Source organism: Megalops cyprinoides, chromosome 13 (assembly GCF_013368585.1).
Source record: "Megalops cyprinoides isolate fMegCyp1 chromosome 13, fMegCyp1.pri, whole genome shotgun sequence".
Lineage (NCBI taxonomy): Eukaryota > Metazoa > Chordata > Actinopteri > Elopiformes > Megalopidae > Megalops > Megalops cyprinoides.
Window position 1 is genome coordinate 6,736,080 of NC_050595.1, and position 15,820 is coordinate 6,751,899.

The following is a 15,820-nucleotide window of genomic DNA, read 5'->3' on the forward strand; positions in this document are numbered from 1 at the left end:
AGACCTACACATAGTCTCCAGTCCTGGACCAGACGCGAGTGAGCCTGGTCTTCGATGCTGCTGGGATGGAACAAACGATATCTAACCGCTCAGTTCATGCAAAAGCGGAAGAGAACGAGGAGTGTTCTTCACACAGAGAGAGAAAAATTTTAAAAATGAAACAAAAAAGTGCTGGTAAAATACAAAATAAAATAAACCAATTGTTTGTTGTTTGATTTTTTTTTTGTCGAATCTGAAAAAATTCAATAAAAATAAAACATCCTGGAAAAAAAAAAAATTAATAAAAATAAATAATGGCTGCCATGCAGGGGGCAAGGCGAATGCTAGTTATTTGGAAACTCAACGCATCGTTTTGTGGCTGTTGACTGTGTGCATAACAGAAGTGTGAAGCTCATATTCACATAGATTCCCTTATTTATTTATTTTTTTTGTCATGCTTCTTATGCAATCCATTTACATCCCACATTCTGACAAGTCTTCTGTAAGTCCTGCTTAGAAGATTGTCATTCTTTTTTTTTTTTTTTTTTGTCCTGACAAGTCCTTTTCTTTACAACTTCCTCAGTGGTGTGCCATATAGGTATATAGTATTCCCTTTGTTGTTTGGTAAATTAAGTGGAAACGTAGCAGGGTGATGTTTGGTTTAAGTCTTTTAGTGGGCGACCAGGAAGGCGAGAAGCCAATGCAGGATCAACAGGGAGACGTACAGGAGAGGGTCTGTGGCAATGATGACTCCAGAACCTGGTTATAGGAAGAAGGGAAAAAGAAGATTTTATCAGACAAGATGGGATTCTCTTCTTAAAAACTGAAAAGTGCACATACTGGGTTTATTCAACATATTTTTATCTCTTCAGTCCTTCCCCTGACTTTTGAGAGTGAGTTTAGGTTGCCAGGGGTGTGTGTGTGTGTGTGTGTGTGTGTGTGCGTGTGTGTGTGTGTGTGTGCATGTGTGTGTGTGTGTGTGTGTGTGTGTGTGTGTGAATGGTATTTCTGAAGCTAGATAGATATTTCTATGTGACTCAACTTGAACAGTGCAGACATAACTGACTTTAGAAAAACTACTTTAAATGTCCCAAAATTGTCACATATTGTCAAATACAGTATATTGTATCATAGCCATTTTGTAACTACTGCACATATGTTCCTAGTGTACATTTAACACCTGGTATCACCTTAAAAATTATTCATACATCCAAAGTGGGTAGTAAACCATTGGTACAGGCCATCTTTTGCACACTTTATGATTTCTGGCTTTTACTATAAATTCCATCTTAGAAATCTGATTATTTAGGCTTTCAACCCGTCACACAAGCCTTGTCAGCAAGCTGAACTATAATATGTAAATTTGTTATTTGTTTTTTATTCCCCCTTTGCCAGGAAATCTTCATTATAAAAAATACCTGAACTGATTCATCACACTATCTTTGAATGAGCACAAATGCAATCATACAAATTTATAACAGTACTCAAGCTGTCAGACCAGGTTGCTTGCAGTGTCTGTGGTAAAACGAACTATTTGGTCAGAAGGGACATGATGAGGCTTTATTAGATTGATAGCTAGCTAGCTCTTAGTAATATGACAGCTGAGCAAAGTGCGTGAAAGCCAAATTAGCAAGCAAGCTATCTAGCTTTCTATGTTGTTTTTATTGTAGCTATCTAGCTATGTGTTTGTTTGCAAGGTGATATTTGTATTTGTCAGTGGAATGTGATGGTAACTAGCTAGTTATGTTTATTGTTTTGCTTGTATTGTAGCTAGCTAGCTAGCTAGATTTGTCTTTGTAAGGTGGTATTTTACTTTTCAGCTGACTGTGCAACAAGCTGACTTGTATTGTAGCTAGCTAGCTAGCTAATTTGGCTTTCACGCACTTTGCTAGCTATCAAACCAATACAGCTTCATCATGTCTCTTATGAACAAATAGTTAATTTTAACATCCGTACTGCAAGCCAAGGTATTGACTTCTGACCTTTAGTACTGTTTGCTAGCTAGCTAGAAACTTAGCATTAGCTAACTAGCTAGCGTTAAGTGCGCCAGGTCATTCATTCATTAGTGGATATAATAATTAGTGGATATAATTTTAAATCCATCTATTTTGAATTCTTTTAGGGATCTTTGTTGACCCACCTGGCCATTTTTGTTTTATTTCTTCAAAAGGTAGATACAGACACACGTCACACTTTTGGTCCACTTTGCCATAGATGCTGACTAAAGAGTTACCCTGCTCCCACCCTGAGCGTGACGTGAGAGCAAAATGGCCACCATGTGAATAAGGCTAATTATAGTAGGCTACCACGTATTGGATCTTCTCTGAATCTGCAGATGGGTAGGCTACTGTTGTCTGAGTCAGACTGCAAATAACAAACACAACATTTAGCCAGTGCAAAATTGATGCGACACAACAGATTAACATCAGCCACTGCCATCGGTGAATGTCATCTAATTTGCTGATAGGCTGATGCCAGTCAACAAGGCGAATATCAGCTGATACTGATGTACGGCCGATAAATTGGTGCATCCTTAACAATAACAGTTATTATATATAGCAATAGCAGCAACTGTGTACAGTAACCACTAGTACTAGTGGTCTTTTCTTTTCTGAGGCAGCAAATGAGACAACAGCTCGAGAAAACAGTCTGTGATACCGTCCTCTGGGGGGGAAAGTTTGTGTGTCTGTGTGTATGGCATGCCCAATGGCACTCCTAATAAACTGTATTCAGTTGGACAGAGGCTTGGCTCAGCTGGAGGGAGGTCAACATTCTTAACGACTGTGAATCCAGACAAAAAGCAAACGCTGCATCTGAAGGCACCAGAGAGAGATGTAAAGAGAGAGAGAGAGAGAGAGAGAGAGTGGTAGAGTGAAAGAGATAGTGTCAGTGAGAGAGAGAGAGTATGGGGAGCTAAAAGGAGAAATTGAGATGCAGTCCGATGGCTCACTCCTTCTCTCTCACTGCGCATCCCCTCTGACCCACTGCGACTGAAATAAGGACCCATCTCATGTCGGCAGGGATAACTCCTCGACAAGGCAGCTAATTTGAAACTCTTCTCCCCAGAAAGAAATGACAGGTGTTTATTTGAGAATCCTCGAGACGGTCTGAGCTGATAGTCCCCATGTCCATCAACCGGCCCGGGTGACACACGTCATCTTCAGCTGCACCCAACAGATGTCACCGTTCACTTTGCTAGTCGCCGTAGCAATAACCTTTAAACCTTTACGCCTCCAGAAGTATTTGCTTAATATGCCTGTTTTTTTCCTGCAACTTAGATGTATTCTTCTTCCTGCATTTACTGAGCTACTCAAACATAGTTTAAGAACCATAGTGCCAACAATCCACACAAAACAAATAAAGTCATCACTAAATCAGTTGAAATCTTTTCACTTTCTCCCAGCCATTGTTTACTCCATCACCGTAGGAGTTACCAGAGCAAACCACCCACAAACACAGAGTGCATTACTTGGATGTCGGCTTTAATCTATTTTGGCAGAATAACATAAAAGCAAATTCACAAAATGGTTCACGGGAGCTGGTTTCTGCACTTCTCATATTTTGTAAGGTCAGATAATGTTATTCTCCAGGGATCTGGCCACATCGCTTCAGGGTCACAGTGCTGCTCTGAGCGGGGAGTTCGGTTTCAGCCGAGGATTACTGTGAGCTCTGGAGCCTGCCTTTGCCAGCTAGCTGCATCCCGGAGATGAACTGCTGATGTGTCGTTTCTACCTTTTGATGCGTTTACTTCCCTCTGCTCAAAAACGGGGGGAAGAAAGAAGAAAAGATTCTTCATTCTTTTAGGGTGCCTTGGTTAGATTTTCGACGCAGTGGCCAGTCGTGGAACACACTTAAAGATTTATAAAAACCTGTCATGTTGAAACGCTCTAAGAATACAAAGGCTGGCTCCATGGCAACCCTTTGATTAAAAAAAAAAAAGTATTACAATTGCACGAGAAAGTACCTCCTTGGTGCCAGCAGTGAACTCTCCTTTACCTAGAGAACCATTTAGACAGACCATTCCAACTCAGCTGTGACTGATCAGGGCATTGGGATCCTTCCCATGCATTAGACCTGAAACCCAGATGATTTGGGTATGCACGCAACGATCGCCACTTTATGCAGCTGGCCGAGCAGAGAGCTCTTATGCAGGCAAATGAACATCGCTTACACTCTAAAAATTGCCCATTTGTTGGAGCGGCACTGATGTGTTGGTCCAGTGCACCCCAGAATTGTGCTCAGAATGATTAATCTCCACTGCCCTCTGGTCAAGAGTCCAGAGTCCTGACCACTAAACCGTACTGCTGCCCACACGGTTCACCAATGTCCTGTGGTCTGAGCGTGTCAGCTCTCTCCCTCTCCTTTTCAAAAGGTGTGGGCTGTGAAATCTTCACGACACGACTGAGGCTGCAAGCCTCAAACTCCATTTACACTTGATTATCTGCATGATGTTGGTCTGATTGGGAGGGAGTCATTTTGCCTGGCTCCACTGTGAGGGAAACCGAAAATGCGATTAAATACCGATCAGAGGGAGAGACTGGCTGCTCACTCACCCACTGCAGGGGCCTTCTCTAGGGGCTCTGATCATGCTGATCCCAGATCAGATGCTCTCACAACAAGAGTACAGATGCCCTAATCCAGGGGATGTACACAGCTTGCATTCTGCACAATTTCCAGTCCCACAGTTGCTTATTTAATGAACCAATACCAGGCACAAGGGTATATCAGCACTGTCCCATCCTAAATTTGAAGCTGTCGACTTGTGACTTGTGCAAAGCTAGCTCCCTAAATAGCACTGTATACGGCTGCTGCACACTGCTCTACTGCTATGTGTATGTTACAGCCTTTCAGGCACAAGCTGAACAATATGATAAATGTTGTCCCCTACATGACTGCAGTCTCTTGTTCACAAGGGAGGTCTAGTCTTATGATTGGGAAAAATAGGCGGAATGTCTTATGTCTTGTCTTTGGTGTCAGTCTTGCAAGCATGTCAGTGTACACTTTGTACACAGGGAGATTTCAGTATCTGCAAATTAAGCGAAAATGCTGGTACTACACTGTGCAAAACTATACGGTACAATACTAAAACAAAACAAGGAGACAAATAATACAAGACCCACTCTATGGGTTTATATCTGCATACAGTCCTAATTGGTCCTGTTCAATGTTCACCCACCTCAAATCATCAAGGGCAGGTCAGGTAAATTCACTCATAGGTAGAACCCAAACCATAATCTCCATTCTCTTTCTACACAACCTCCATGTTCAAGATTTTTTCTGCATGATACTTTGTGCCACAAGAGATCAGAAAGCTACCAATGCTAGCCCAAAAAGAGGAAGCAACATTCATCTGGTCTTCCCAATGGTTGGACTGAACCTATCTTGTGAACAAGAGACATATATGTTGGTATGAGTGCATTAAACTGGCAAAGGAAACGCAGGTGATGACAAAAACTAACAGACGGAGCAGGAAACTGGGGTTCGAGCCTTGAAGGATGTGGTGCTGAGAGCTCAGTCATGCATGTGAGCACTTTATAAGTATCATAAAACAGGTGACACGGGATATAAAACTCAAAACATATTTAGACTTTTCACCTCAATCTCATTTTAAGGTACTGGACTCATAACCTGATGGCTGCCTCTTAATATGTGTGATTCTTAACCTCAGTTGTCTCAGCATGTATCCATTTGTACAAATGGATAGGTCACCCGCATAAGGGTGTCTGTTATGCAAATACATAAATAATGTTATTAAAAAAACAACACTTGCTCACGGGGACAGTGGAGCCGAATCTCAGCTGTAATAGAGAGCACCAGCAGGGGATTTGATGTGGTCGTGAAGGGGAATGGGGATGTTGAACCAGGGCAGGGAGATGACCAGGAGAAGATAACACAGCCTGCAGTCTTAATGAATCACTGTAGCAGCAGCAGCACTGGCTAGGATGCCGGTGATGATGGAGAGAGAGAGAGAGAGAGAGAGAGAGAGATAGAACACGCGGAGGCAAAGGAGAAGGAGACTGAGAGGGAAAAACAGGAGACAAAAAAAAAAAAGATGGGACAGAATTCAATAAAAGGAGGAAAAAGATTAAAGGCAGGGGGTGAGGAAGAAAGTGCTCTACAACAGTGTTGGGCTAACAAAGGCGCTGCTCTCCTCTCATTGGCTCACCCTGTTCCTCCACATCAAGGAGGGCAGAATCAGATAAAACAATCTGCTCCTTTTTAAATGCTTAAACGAAGCTTTATAAAACCTACTTTCTAAAAATGCCATTGCTGCTTTATGAAGCAGGTGATGCATTTTATACCAGCAGATATAGAGTGATGTACCACACATATTCACATGCATGGGTTTTATTCTTTACATAGGATGCACTCTCACACTTTGCCTTAGCGACTATTAAGCAGTTAAGGTGAATGTTCATTAGTCCTTTCTAAAACAGTATGGCCATGTTAATGAGGGGACATTATGCTTCCTTTTGTGGATCCTTTATGTAAAGTTACACTTTCTGTGTAGCTTTTTTCATACAGCTTTTTTCTCTTCATTTATTATAATGTGCAGCACAGAGGGAGAGCGCTGCTCACGGTCCCTCTGTACTGTATGCCTGAAGGCTGTGCCTAATTTGCGAGGAGGGAAGTCAAGCGCCTAACCGCTCCACCAAAGCAGGGGGCAGAAACACCCACGAGCTGGATAAGAGGCGGAGGGCAGTGAACACAAAAAGCGCAATCCATTACCCCAGTGCTTAAATGGCGGGTCCTGAGCGGCGGCAGGGGAGAGAGGCGCGGCGCACGGGCTCGCTAATGGATGGAGTGGTCCCAACGGCGGCCCGTCACCGTTGTTACCCCGACTCTCATGTTGCTTTTCGAGTGCGATCGGGCCCCCCATGCCCAAACCCCCCCAGGGCAGCAGGACAACAGCGTTCTGAGATGATCCACCCCCGGAGCACAAGGACCCTGATTGCTGGCAGGGAGGTGGGGGGTTTGGGCGGCCAGCGGCAGCAGCATTCCTCTCACGCAAGCCCCTGCCTCTGTCACCTGTTCCATCAAGCGCGGCCCCCGGCGTTTGGCAGAGGGGGGCAGCGGGGCCGGGCGAAGGGCCGCAATTTAATCCGCAGAGGGAGGATGGGGAGGGGGGGGGGGTAGTGGGGGGCGAACACAAGGAGAGCAGTGAAAGCGCGAACTGTCATCAGTCATCGCTGGCTGACAGTTTGATCTCATTATTTACTTGCTAAGCAGATGTCCAGGGCAACTCACTTAGTCCTGGTAGTGTCCCTTTCCCCATATAATCCATTTGTATAGCTGGACAATTACTGAGGAAATACAGGTTAAGTACCATGCTCAAGGGTACTTTAGCAACTCCCCAACCTCTGTGCTAACTGAAACACTCCGGCTACAAGGACAGCTCTCTGACCACAATGCCACTCTGTATCATCGCATACGTGCGTCATACACAGCTCCAATAAGCTCTTGCTGGTATAGTTTGGGAAATCTGAAATAGCCCGAGGATTCACTGTCCGTGTCCATTAAAAGTCGAGTGAAACGATTTCATTTGTGAGAAGAAGTTTCACTGTGTTTATCTCTGTCATGGTACGATACTGTGTTGAATGCCTCTATGTTTGCTCCCCAGATGCAGTATTTTTAAAAACTACCAAACAAGACCACTAGAGGGGCTAGGGGTGGGGGATGAGAGAGAGAGAGAGAGAGACTGACTCATGGTTGGTATCAAAGGAAGACTCCATACACATAAACACATATCTGCAAATACATGCGCTCACTAAGACAAATATACATGCATGTGCAAGTACACATGCACAAACCATGTGCACAAACACACTCCTTCTGTCTGTGTCACACACACACACCACACACACACACACACACACACACACACCTCAAGTACAAACACGCTGAGCGACAGAGACAAAGACTACTGAGGACAGAGATCAGTAAAACCCCACAAACCAATGATGCCAATGTCAGCTGAGGTAGCAGCCAGGGCAGTGCATTATGGGTCTGAATGTTACAGATTGAGTTCTTAATGCCCACAACAGCAGGGCAGGCTGCCCATTCTCCAACACGCCAACCTCACCCTCTACCCCCTGCCCACATCCCCCCACTCCTGCACCAGCACACCTGCCAACTCCCACTCAGAGCACAAACACTGCCCAGCTTATCAATGCTTACTAACAAAGCAGCTCACCTCCTAGAAAATAATAAAAAACGGCATATTTTTTCTCTGTTCATCACAGACAAAAATATTTTCCCAACAAGAAAGCTTTAAACTGTCATTCACCTATCTATCTATTATATAAACCGATTTTAAACTTAATCTAATACCTACATACAGTACCAAAGACACATCTCCAGGCTGGAAGACAAAACAAGCGTTATTCATCGCATATAGAGCACAGTACTTCCATTTTCAAATGTTTTTTACTGTAATTTCACAGGAAAGGTATTTATTTTCCAACACTTCTCTGGGAATCAACAACGTTATGCCACACTGTCCTTCAGAGACCGTCCCCTGATACTGAGTTTGGACTGATACGTGTAACTGATACAAGAAACTTGAGTTAGCTGACTGATATCACTGATATATGAAGCTGATATATCTCATCAATGTGGAACACAAAAAAGTGTGATGATTAGCATTTTTCTAAATTTATACCTGCATTCAAAACATATACCTGCACATCCATCCCCTTACAGCATATACCAAAGGTGCAAGCTCCTCTGTGAACCACACAACTCATTTGGACCAGGAGGAGACCAATTATGTAGTCTGCAGCAAATAGAAATGAACAATGGATGTGATTTTATATGTAATTTTTTGTAAATGGGCATGTTGTAAATATTCGATTACGGATGAGGTAAACACAATTTATTTTGTAAATATGCTTATTTTTACAAAATAAACGTCTGATTAATGTCTCTGAGTGAGGGGGGGATGCAGCCTCCGTTTCCAAGGTGTTTCAGTTCTTGCATTTGTCTGAAAGGGATGCCGGTTCCTTCTAGAACGCCTAAAACACACTCTATCATTTTAATCATTTAGTTCTGCTGGCTGCGGCTTTATTCCGGCAAGGTGACCAAATACCTAATGAATTACAAAAATGTGAGAAGCAATTCGAAACAACTGACAGCACACTGAGGACCGGTCTTATCTGCCACTTGCCTCTGGCATTTCCTCTTCAGTATTAATTGTTTCTGCCACTCAGTGAAATGACATTCCAGGAAGTGGCAGATGCAAGCATTTTAGAGGCTGTTCGGATTTCCTGGCGCACCGGGGCTGAAAAGGGTAATCTTTTAAATTTGCCAGGTGGCTTTCTAACCCATCACAATCTGATGACAAATATTCGAGGGGCTCAGTCAAAAAAGCCAAGACAAATTCTGCTTTTTTCTGTCAATATAAAAGTGTCAGGTGGCCACTTACTGTATTTGATTTATTCTGGCATTTAATGCGTGAGAGACCTGCAGTGCACTAGTGTCAGAATGGCTTATCGGAGTGAAAATGTCTGCACGCAACGGAATAGAACGCTATTCCCACACCAGTGCACGACAAGCGTGTTTATTTGGTATAAAAACTCAACCTGAGAGCCGATTAGTTTAACAGATGTTTGACTAGAACAGAGTTGAGCTATGGAACGGAATCTGAGGGGAGAAGAATATAGGAATTCTTAGGGTGAAATGTAAAACAATAGGTGTTCTGTTGAAAGAAGGAAAGAAAGAAGATCAGCCATTGGGTCAATGCATCGTCCTGAACGCGTGCCCATTGGCTGGCTTCCTGTTCACAGAAGATGGGGCTATTTGGGCTCAAAGGCACAGAGGTCCTGTCTACAAAATGAGGCCTGGGGTATTCAGTCTAACCACTGCTGCACATTGTCTTTTGGGATGTAATCAATCAAACCTTCCTCTGCCTTTAACTCCAAATAATACATAAGACAGTGTTGTGTTTTTCCAACTGTGACACAATATTTTTTGATGATTTTCATGATGGCTATACTAATGATGAAGTGCAATGAAAACAAACAGAAAAAACATTGTTACTCAGAATAAAGGCTACTCAATGTTACTTTGTTACTCAAATGTACATTTGTAACTCAAAAATTAAGGGGGAAGCACCACAGAGGATAGATGAACATCTCCAGTCCCCAATGTCACATATCATCCCATATAAACAGTGATCCAGAAAAGATGGAGACCATGACCACCCCAACTCTTCTCCAGATCAACACAGGACATCAAACAGTAATACCAGACCTCCTACCCCTCACCCTCGTATGAAGAAAATGATTTCTGCCCCATTTAGTGATGTGGAAGAACAACCATGTCTCCAAAGAACACTGGCCCTTGACATCTCATTCTCCATTACAATTTTACCCTGTGTCACTGCCACCGATGTTCTATCCGTACTCTACAGACTGACATTTTCATATCTGACGATTATGCTTGAGTGAGTCCAAAAACCAAGGGCCCTTTCAAATGCCTTTGTTCCTTTTTATGAGAACTATTCAGGTAATGCACCTGTTTCAAGAGCACACTAACAGCTAGCGAGACTCATTGCAAAGATACCCCATCCGTCCTGCCCCTCAAGAGAACAGGCTGTGACAATGACTGGCTGTGACTCCACCGTAGACACAGCCCCCTAGTGCCCGGATGAGAGAACGGCATGCTCCTGCCCTCACTGCAGACAGACAGACCCTGCTTATAAACACCACACTTGTACCCTGGCCCCCCCCTCTCACACAGTACAGAGTCAGACACAGCGATGGAGACTCAGGGACAGACCTAATACAGCATGATGGTGTATTAAACATTTCTGCAGCTCCTGTGAAATGCAATTATTCTGGGACTTGCTTCATTGATCTCCGCAGCGCAAACATGCGAGCTCATCTGATGCTAATTTTCCAATAACAAGACGTCGAGCCTCTTTGCGATGCTCGCCATCCCTCTTCACCCAGACTACAAAGAGCCGGGTCCACAGTGGCATGGCTCTCATCTGAGAAAAAACCGGGACTTCCTCCATTTATCGTGCATTCCTTTTATGTTGTGGTCCCCTGGGGCAGGCGCAACCTTTGATAGCACCTGTGATGGCAGCAGCGCTGCAGGCTATCACAACAGACAAGGTCCCCACACTGAGGGAACGTTAGGGAGAAATGAAGACACCTTCAAGCTCTTAGGAAGAAGGCAATCTGCGGCTCTATATATAGCACAAAGATATCTGATAACAAAGCCAGATCATTCTGTTTGGTCTGCTTTTCCATCAGGCTGTACAGAAAACATCCACGCCACAAAAAAACCCCAACAAGATAGCATCAAGCTTTTGCTATCAAGAGGGGAAGCCATCAGACCACAGGCTCTTTTAGAGAGTTTTATTCCAGACATAGCTGCAAGGAAATCAAACCTGCTACAAAGAAGGGCTTTTTAAATTCCACAGGTGCTTCAACGTGTTTAGAAGCCAGCCATAGAAACTTTCAGCATTGAGAGATCTCCGTGTTCAAATAAAAGCAAAAGCAAAAATTGAAAACAATTCAATTTGCCTGTAAAGCACACACCCCGCTTTGAAGCCTGCTCCTTGGAATGTTCTGGAAAATTATGGTCTCTCTCTCTCACACACACACAAGCATACACACACCCACACACACTCACAAGATTGACTGGCCCACTTCCATTTCCCATGCACGGCCACTAGGGGCCACTGTGGCACCGCGACTCACCGGCTCCGTGCTGTTGTCGGAGGATGGCCGCATTGCCGGGCTGGGGCGAAGCCGAGGACTTTGCTGCAGAGGCCACTGCTGTCGTGGAGGCGGCGGGGGCAGGGCCGGGTCCGGCACCCGGTCCCGCTGGAGGGGGCGCGTAAGGGGGCTTTCCTTGGCCCGGCTCGGAGGTGGCCCGGCCTCCGGCGGGGCCGTTGCTGTTCCTCCAGGGCCACCTGTTCTGGATGTGGGAGACGGCCTCCTCGGCCACCATGCCGTCGCGCGGGGTCACCCGCAGCGTGGCCTGGGCTTTGTGTTCCTGAGTCTCGTCCGCGTTGTTGCCCGACACCCGGCACTCGTACACGCCCTCGTCGATCTTCTGCACGTTGGAGAGGCGAAGCCTGTGAGAGATGGCGTTGCCCTGCACTCTCACCGTCTGCAAGAAGGAAAAAAAGGGGGGGGGGGAGAGAGAGATTATAACATCAACGCATCAAAACCCATTCTGGTGTTTCTGTATTTATCTGGGCATCCTCCTCGTTTCTACTGCTTGAGCACAAAGTCTGTACTGTCTGTCTGATGTTTGCATGAAAAGGGATTCATCCAAGGGTGAAATAAATATTAATGCTATTCTCACGCTGTCTGCTACAGCTAAGTACTTGCTCCTCTCATGCACAAGCCTGTAAAATCACCGTATTAGTTTCATTACTCTTTTTTCAGTAAGAATTTAGACCCTGAAGAAATTTTTTTCAGTGCTTCCTTTTGGAAAGACAATCAAAGGCAAAGACAATCAAAACCTTAAACCTAAATTTCAATAGTCACATGAAATTGAAAGACATTCAAAGAGTGCATTCCTTAAAAATCAGAACTAACGACGTAAATACAAATGGTCATGCTTAAGCTTCAGTGAGTTTGTGAAATACTGAGGTGACAAATACAAGCAGAAAAACTACAATGTCATCAAATATTCTAGATAATTATACATATGCAAGTGTACCATGATGTAATGTTCTTTCCCAGTTAATAAGTAAGGCATCAGAATTTAATCAGTCTGTATTTATAGCATCTAAAACAATCAATGTCATAGAAAAGGTGCGTCTCGTGCAGCCGTATTTAAAATGCAATAATGACGTTATTGCGGTCGTCATTTTGACAAAACGCAGTTGTAGGCAAACATGCCAAAGTCAACATGAACACCTCTTGCTGTGCTCTGGGTAGATAAACCTACATTGTAAATTACCCGACTGTAACGACTTGACAGAGGCTCGTTTGAAATGTTCCTGGTTTTTACTGTCGCTATGACGTTTTTATCATTTCTTTTCGACCAAGTGCACAGCAAGGCAATAAAAGGACCAAGAATAAGGAAAAATGCGGGGAACACTCACACTTATTTTTGTAGCTTCCCTGGGGGCAGCCTGAAAGCAGAAAATATCCGTCATATAACGGCCGGCCGAACATTTCAGCACTGTTCAACATTTAGCAAGAAAAATCATTCCCATGGGTACAAAATTCTCTTTGTCGGTTTAGTGTCTTTTTATCTCAGCCTGGTCTTGAACTATTATTATTTATATTATTACGGCACAGCTGTTCGCCAGCCATGTCACCAAACCGACTTCAGCCTCAAAGGGACCATGGACAGCAACAGTTTGAAAATAGCACAAAGCGATACGTATCGTGCATTCACTGCAAGAAGCGATACTTTCATCTGACTATCAATATATACTGGCCTGCAAAAATATATCAAAGACAACTAGATTTCATACAGTCTTTGAGTTTGCCTTTACCGAAGACTCTCCCAAACATAAACTGTTTCTCTTACATACTGCGTTATTACTTCGCCAAGGCTATCTGAAAGTGATTCTTCTCACAGAGTGAGAAAATGTCAGCGCTGAAAACAGGATCTATGTTTCGGGTGTCCTTTCATATTATCAATTTCATCTCATTCCCCCACATCCCACATTTGTAAAAAAAAAAGCAATCAGGGGTGGTTATCATCGATATGTCTTCGTGTGCTTTTGAATTGACACGCGCTGTTACACAAAGGGGTCCATCGCGTTCCTACTGCGCGAACTCCGCCGCAGCAGAGGTAAGCGGGCGGTGCGCGCCGCTCTCCTGTCAGACCGCTCTCTGTTCTCTGATGCAGCTCCTACAAAGCGGCGATAGCTGCCGTCGCTCCGCAGCTGACAAATTTACCTTTGCTCTGCTCGCAGGGGAGCTAATTTGCAGCTCGTGCGCAAGTTCTCTTGGGGCTGCTTCCTTATACCACCACTGGATCTCCAGGGAGAACGGTGTAGACCCGACGGCCTTAAAAGCACAGGGCATCTCGATATCTTCTCCCTCACCGACATTTACATCTTTGGGAACTTCAGTAAATGTGGCTAACGGAAGGGAAAGAATGACAAGGTTTTGGTTAACATGTGGAATTCGACAGCAGGAGTGTTCTGTCGGTTAACAGTATAGGCAAAATAAATCTTCGAATTCTGTAATTTATAGGAGAGGGTTATTTGTATGCAAGTTCCTCGCAATGCTCACATCTCCCCTCCTCTTTCGCCAATTTTGGAATACCGTGATGATCAGTCAGTGCAGTCTTGGGCATTCCAACGGAAAGTCATGAATAAGATATATCCGCATACCAAAAATGTCACAGAACGCTAACACCTCCACAATATGTCACACACAGAAACACATCAATGCAAGACGGATGCGTGTGCAGTGATTTAGGCTACTGCCAATGCAACCAGCTAGGCACTTAAAGTATTTTTTCTAGGACTGCATACGCTCATTGCAGTTGATTCGTAAACATTAACCGTTACTCTTAAATGGTGTAAAATGTGTTAACATTTTAATCGTTCATATTCCAAGTTTGACATCTTTTAAACTCATTACATTAAGGCATAACACTCAATTGAACTAAAAATATGTAAATCTGTGTGCGTACGTTACAATCCTTAATACAGTTTTATTTCTCGTCTCTGTTGTAACATAAATTATGAAGACCCAAATGAAACTGTTGCAAAACAGGATTTGAGCTTACAGATGATACAATTTTCAGTATAATCAGCCCCAAAAGCAAGATATAACCTTTGACAGCTCCCGTGTTTCAAATATTATACAAACTAAACAATTCTATGCAGATTATTATATGGTTTTGTTTAAATAAACATGAATAGACTTCACTTAAATCAACAATCATTCAAGTTTACTTACCATTTACGTAAAACAACAGAGGCGCATTTAGCATGAGATAACAAAGGACGCCGTAGAGTCCCCGTTTTTCCATCTCATAAATACGATAGTTAGATTAAAGACCAAGGGACGACGGTCATTTGACCTCTAATACTTATCACACCTGCATTTCCATTGCGAAAAAAATGACAAGAGTCTTGTGTTTTTTTCCCCCAACGGTAGCGGATACCTCTCCAAATCCAAGCAGAGTACTCCCAACGCTGTCGTGTAGGCAGGACAAACACAAGTATAAATCCAAAGGTGACAGATACAAAATCCCTTTCTCGTTGACGGATGCGTATATGAACCGCGGCTTCTCTGGAGATTTTGTTATTCCTGAAATCTACGGCTCCTTAATTCCCGGTGTGCTTCAAGACGAAACCAAACTTATTTTCGGCTCTCATAAATCTGTACCTTTTGCTTTCCACTTGGGCGGAAGCTTTCTCGTACTCTTCCCCAATACCCATCACCAAAACATCCCTTTTGGATCTTGCCCCCAGACGAAGATCTGCTGCGGACTAGAGATTCCCCCGTTCTGTCAGAGACTAGGAGATCACTCGATAATTTCTGCTGGCGTGACCGGATCCTTCTGCTTTGAGTGTGAGCGCATAGCAGTGAGGAGGCGCTTTGGCATTTCCAACGAGTTCGGTGTATGCGAGTGTGTGCTCTCTCTTGCGCGCGCGCTCGTGTGTGTGTGTGTGTGTGTGTGTGCAATGTGCGCAACACTACCAGCTGCTAAACTAGCGCTGGAACCGAACCAGCCTTTTCTTCTTTCAAATCAACACGCCGCTCACCCTATGAGGAGAAATTTCACAAACTGACGTCCACGCGAAATGCCAGCCCCGAAAATATACAGAATCAAGAAGATTCATGTTGTTTTTCTCTCCAAGATCAACAAGCGGCTCTTAAAGCAGCCGCGTTCAGACAGTGGG

The 15,820-nt window shown here is 43.9% G+C and overlaps 1 protein-coding gene across 1 annotated transcript; it reads right to left on the bottom strand.

The window, feature by feature from the left end:
• Positions 1-266: 266 nt before the first annotated feature.
• Positions 267-15,587, bottom strand: LOC118788342 (V-set and transmembrane domain-containing protein 2B-like). Its single transcript, XM_036544304.1, has 5 exons — positions 14,871-15,587; positions 13,857-14,041; positions 13,049-13,078; positions 11,688-12,102; positions 267-738 (listed from the first exon to the last, which is right to left on the bottom strand). Exons 1-5 carry the CDS (start codon positions 14,941-14,943, stop codon positions 650-652), a joined length of 792 nt encoding a protein of 263 aa, XP_036400197.1. The 5' UTR covers positions 14,944-15,587; the 3' UTR covers positions 267-649.
• Between the last annotated feature and the right edge of the window lie 233 nt (positions 15,588-15,820).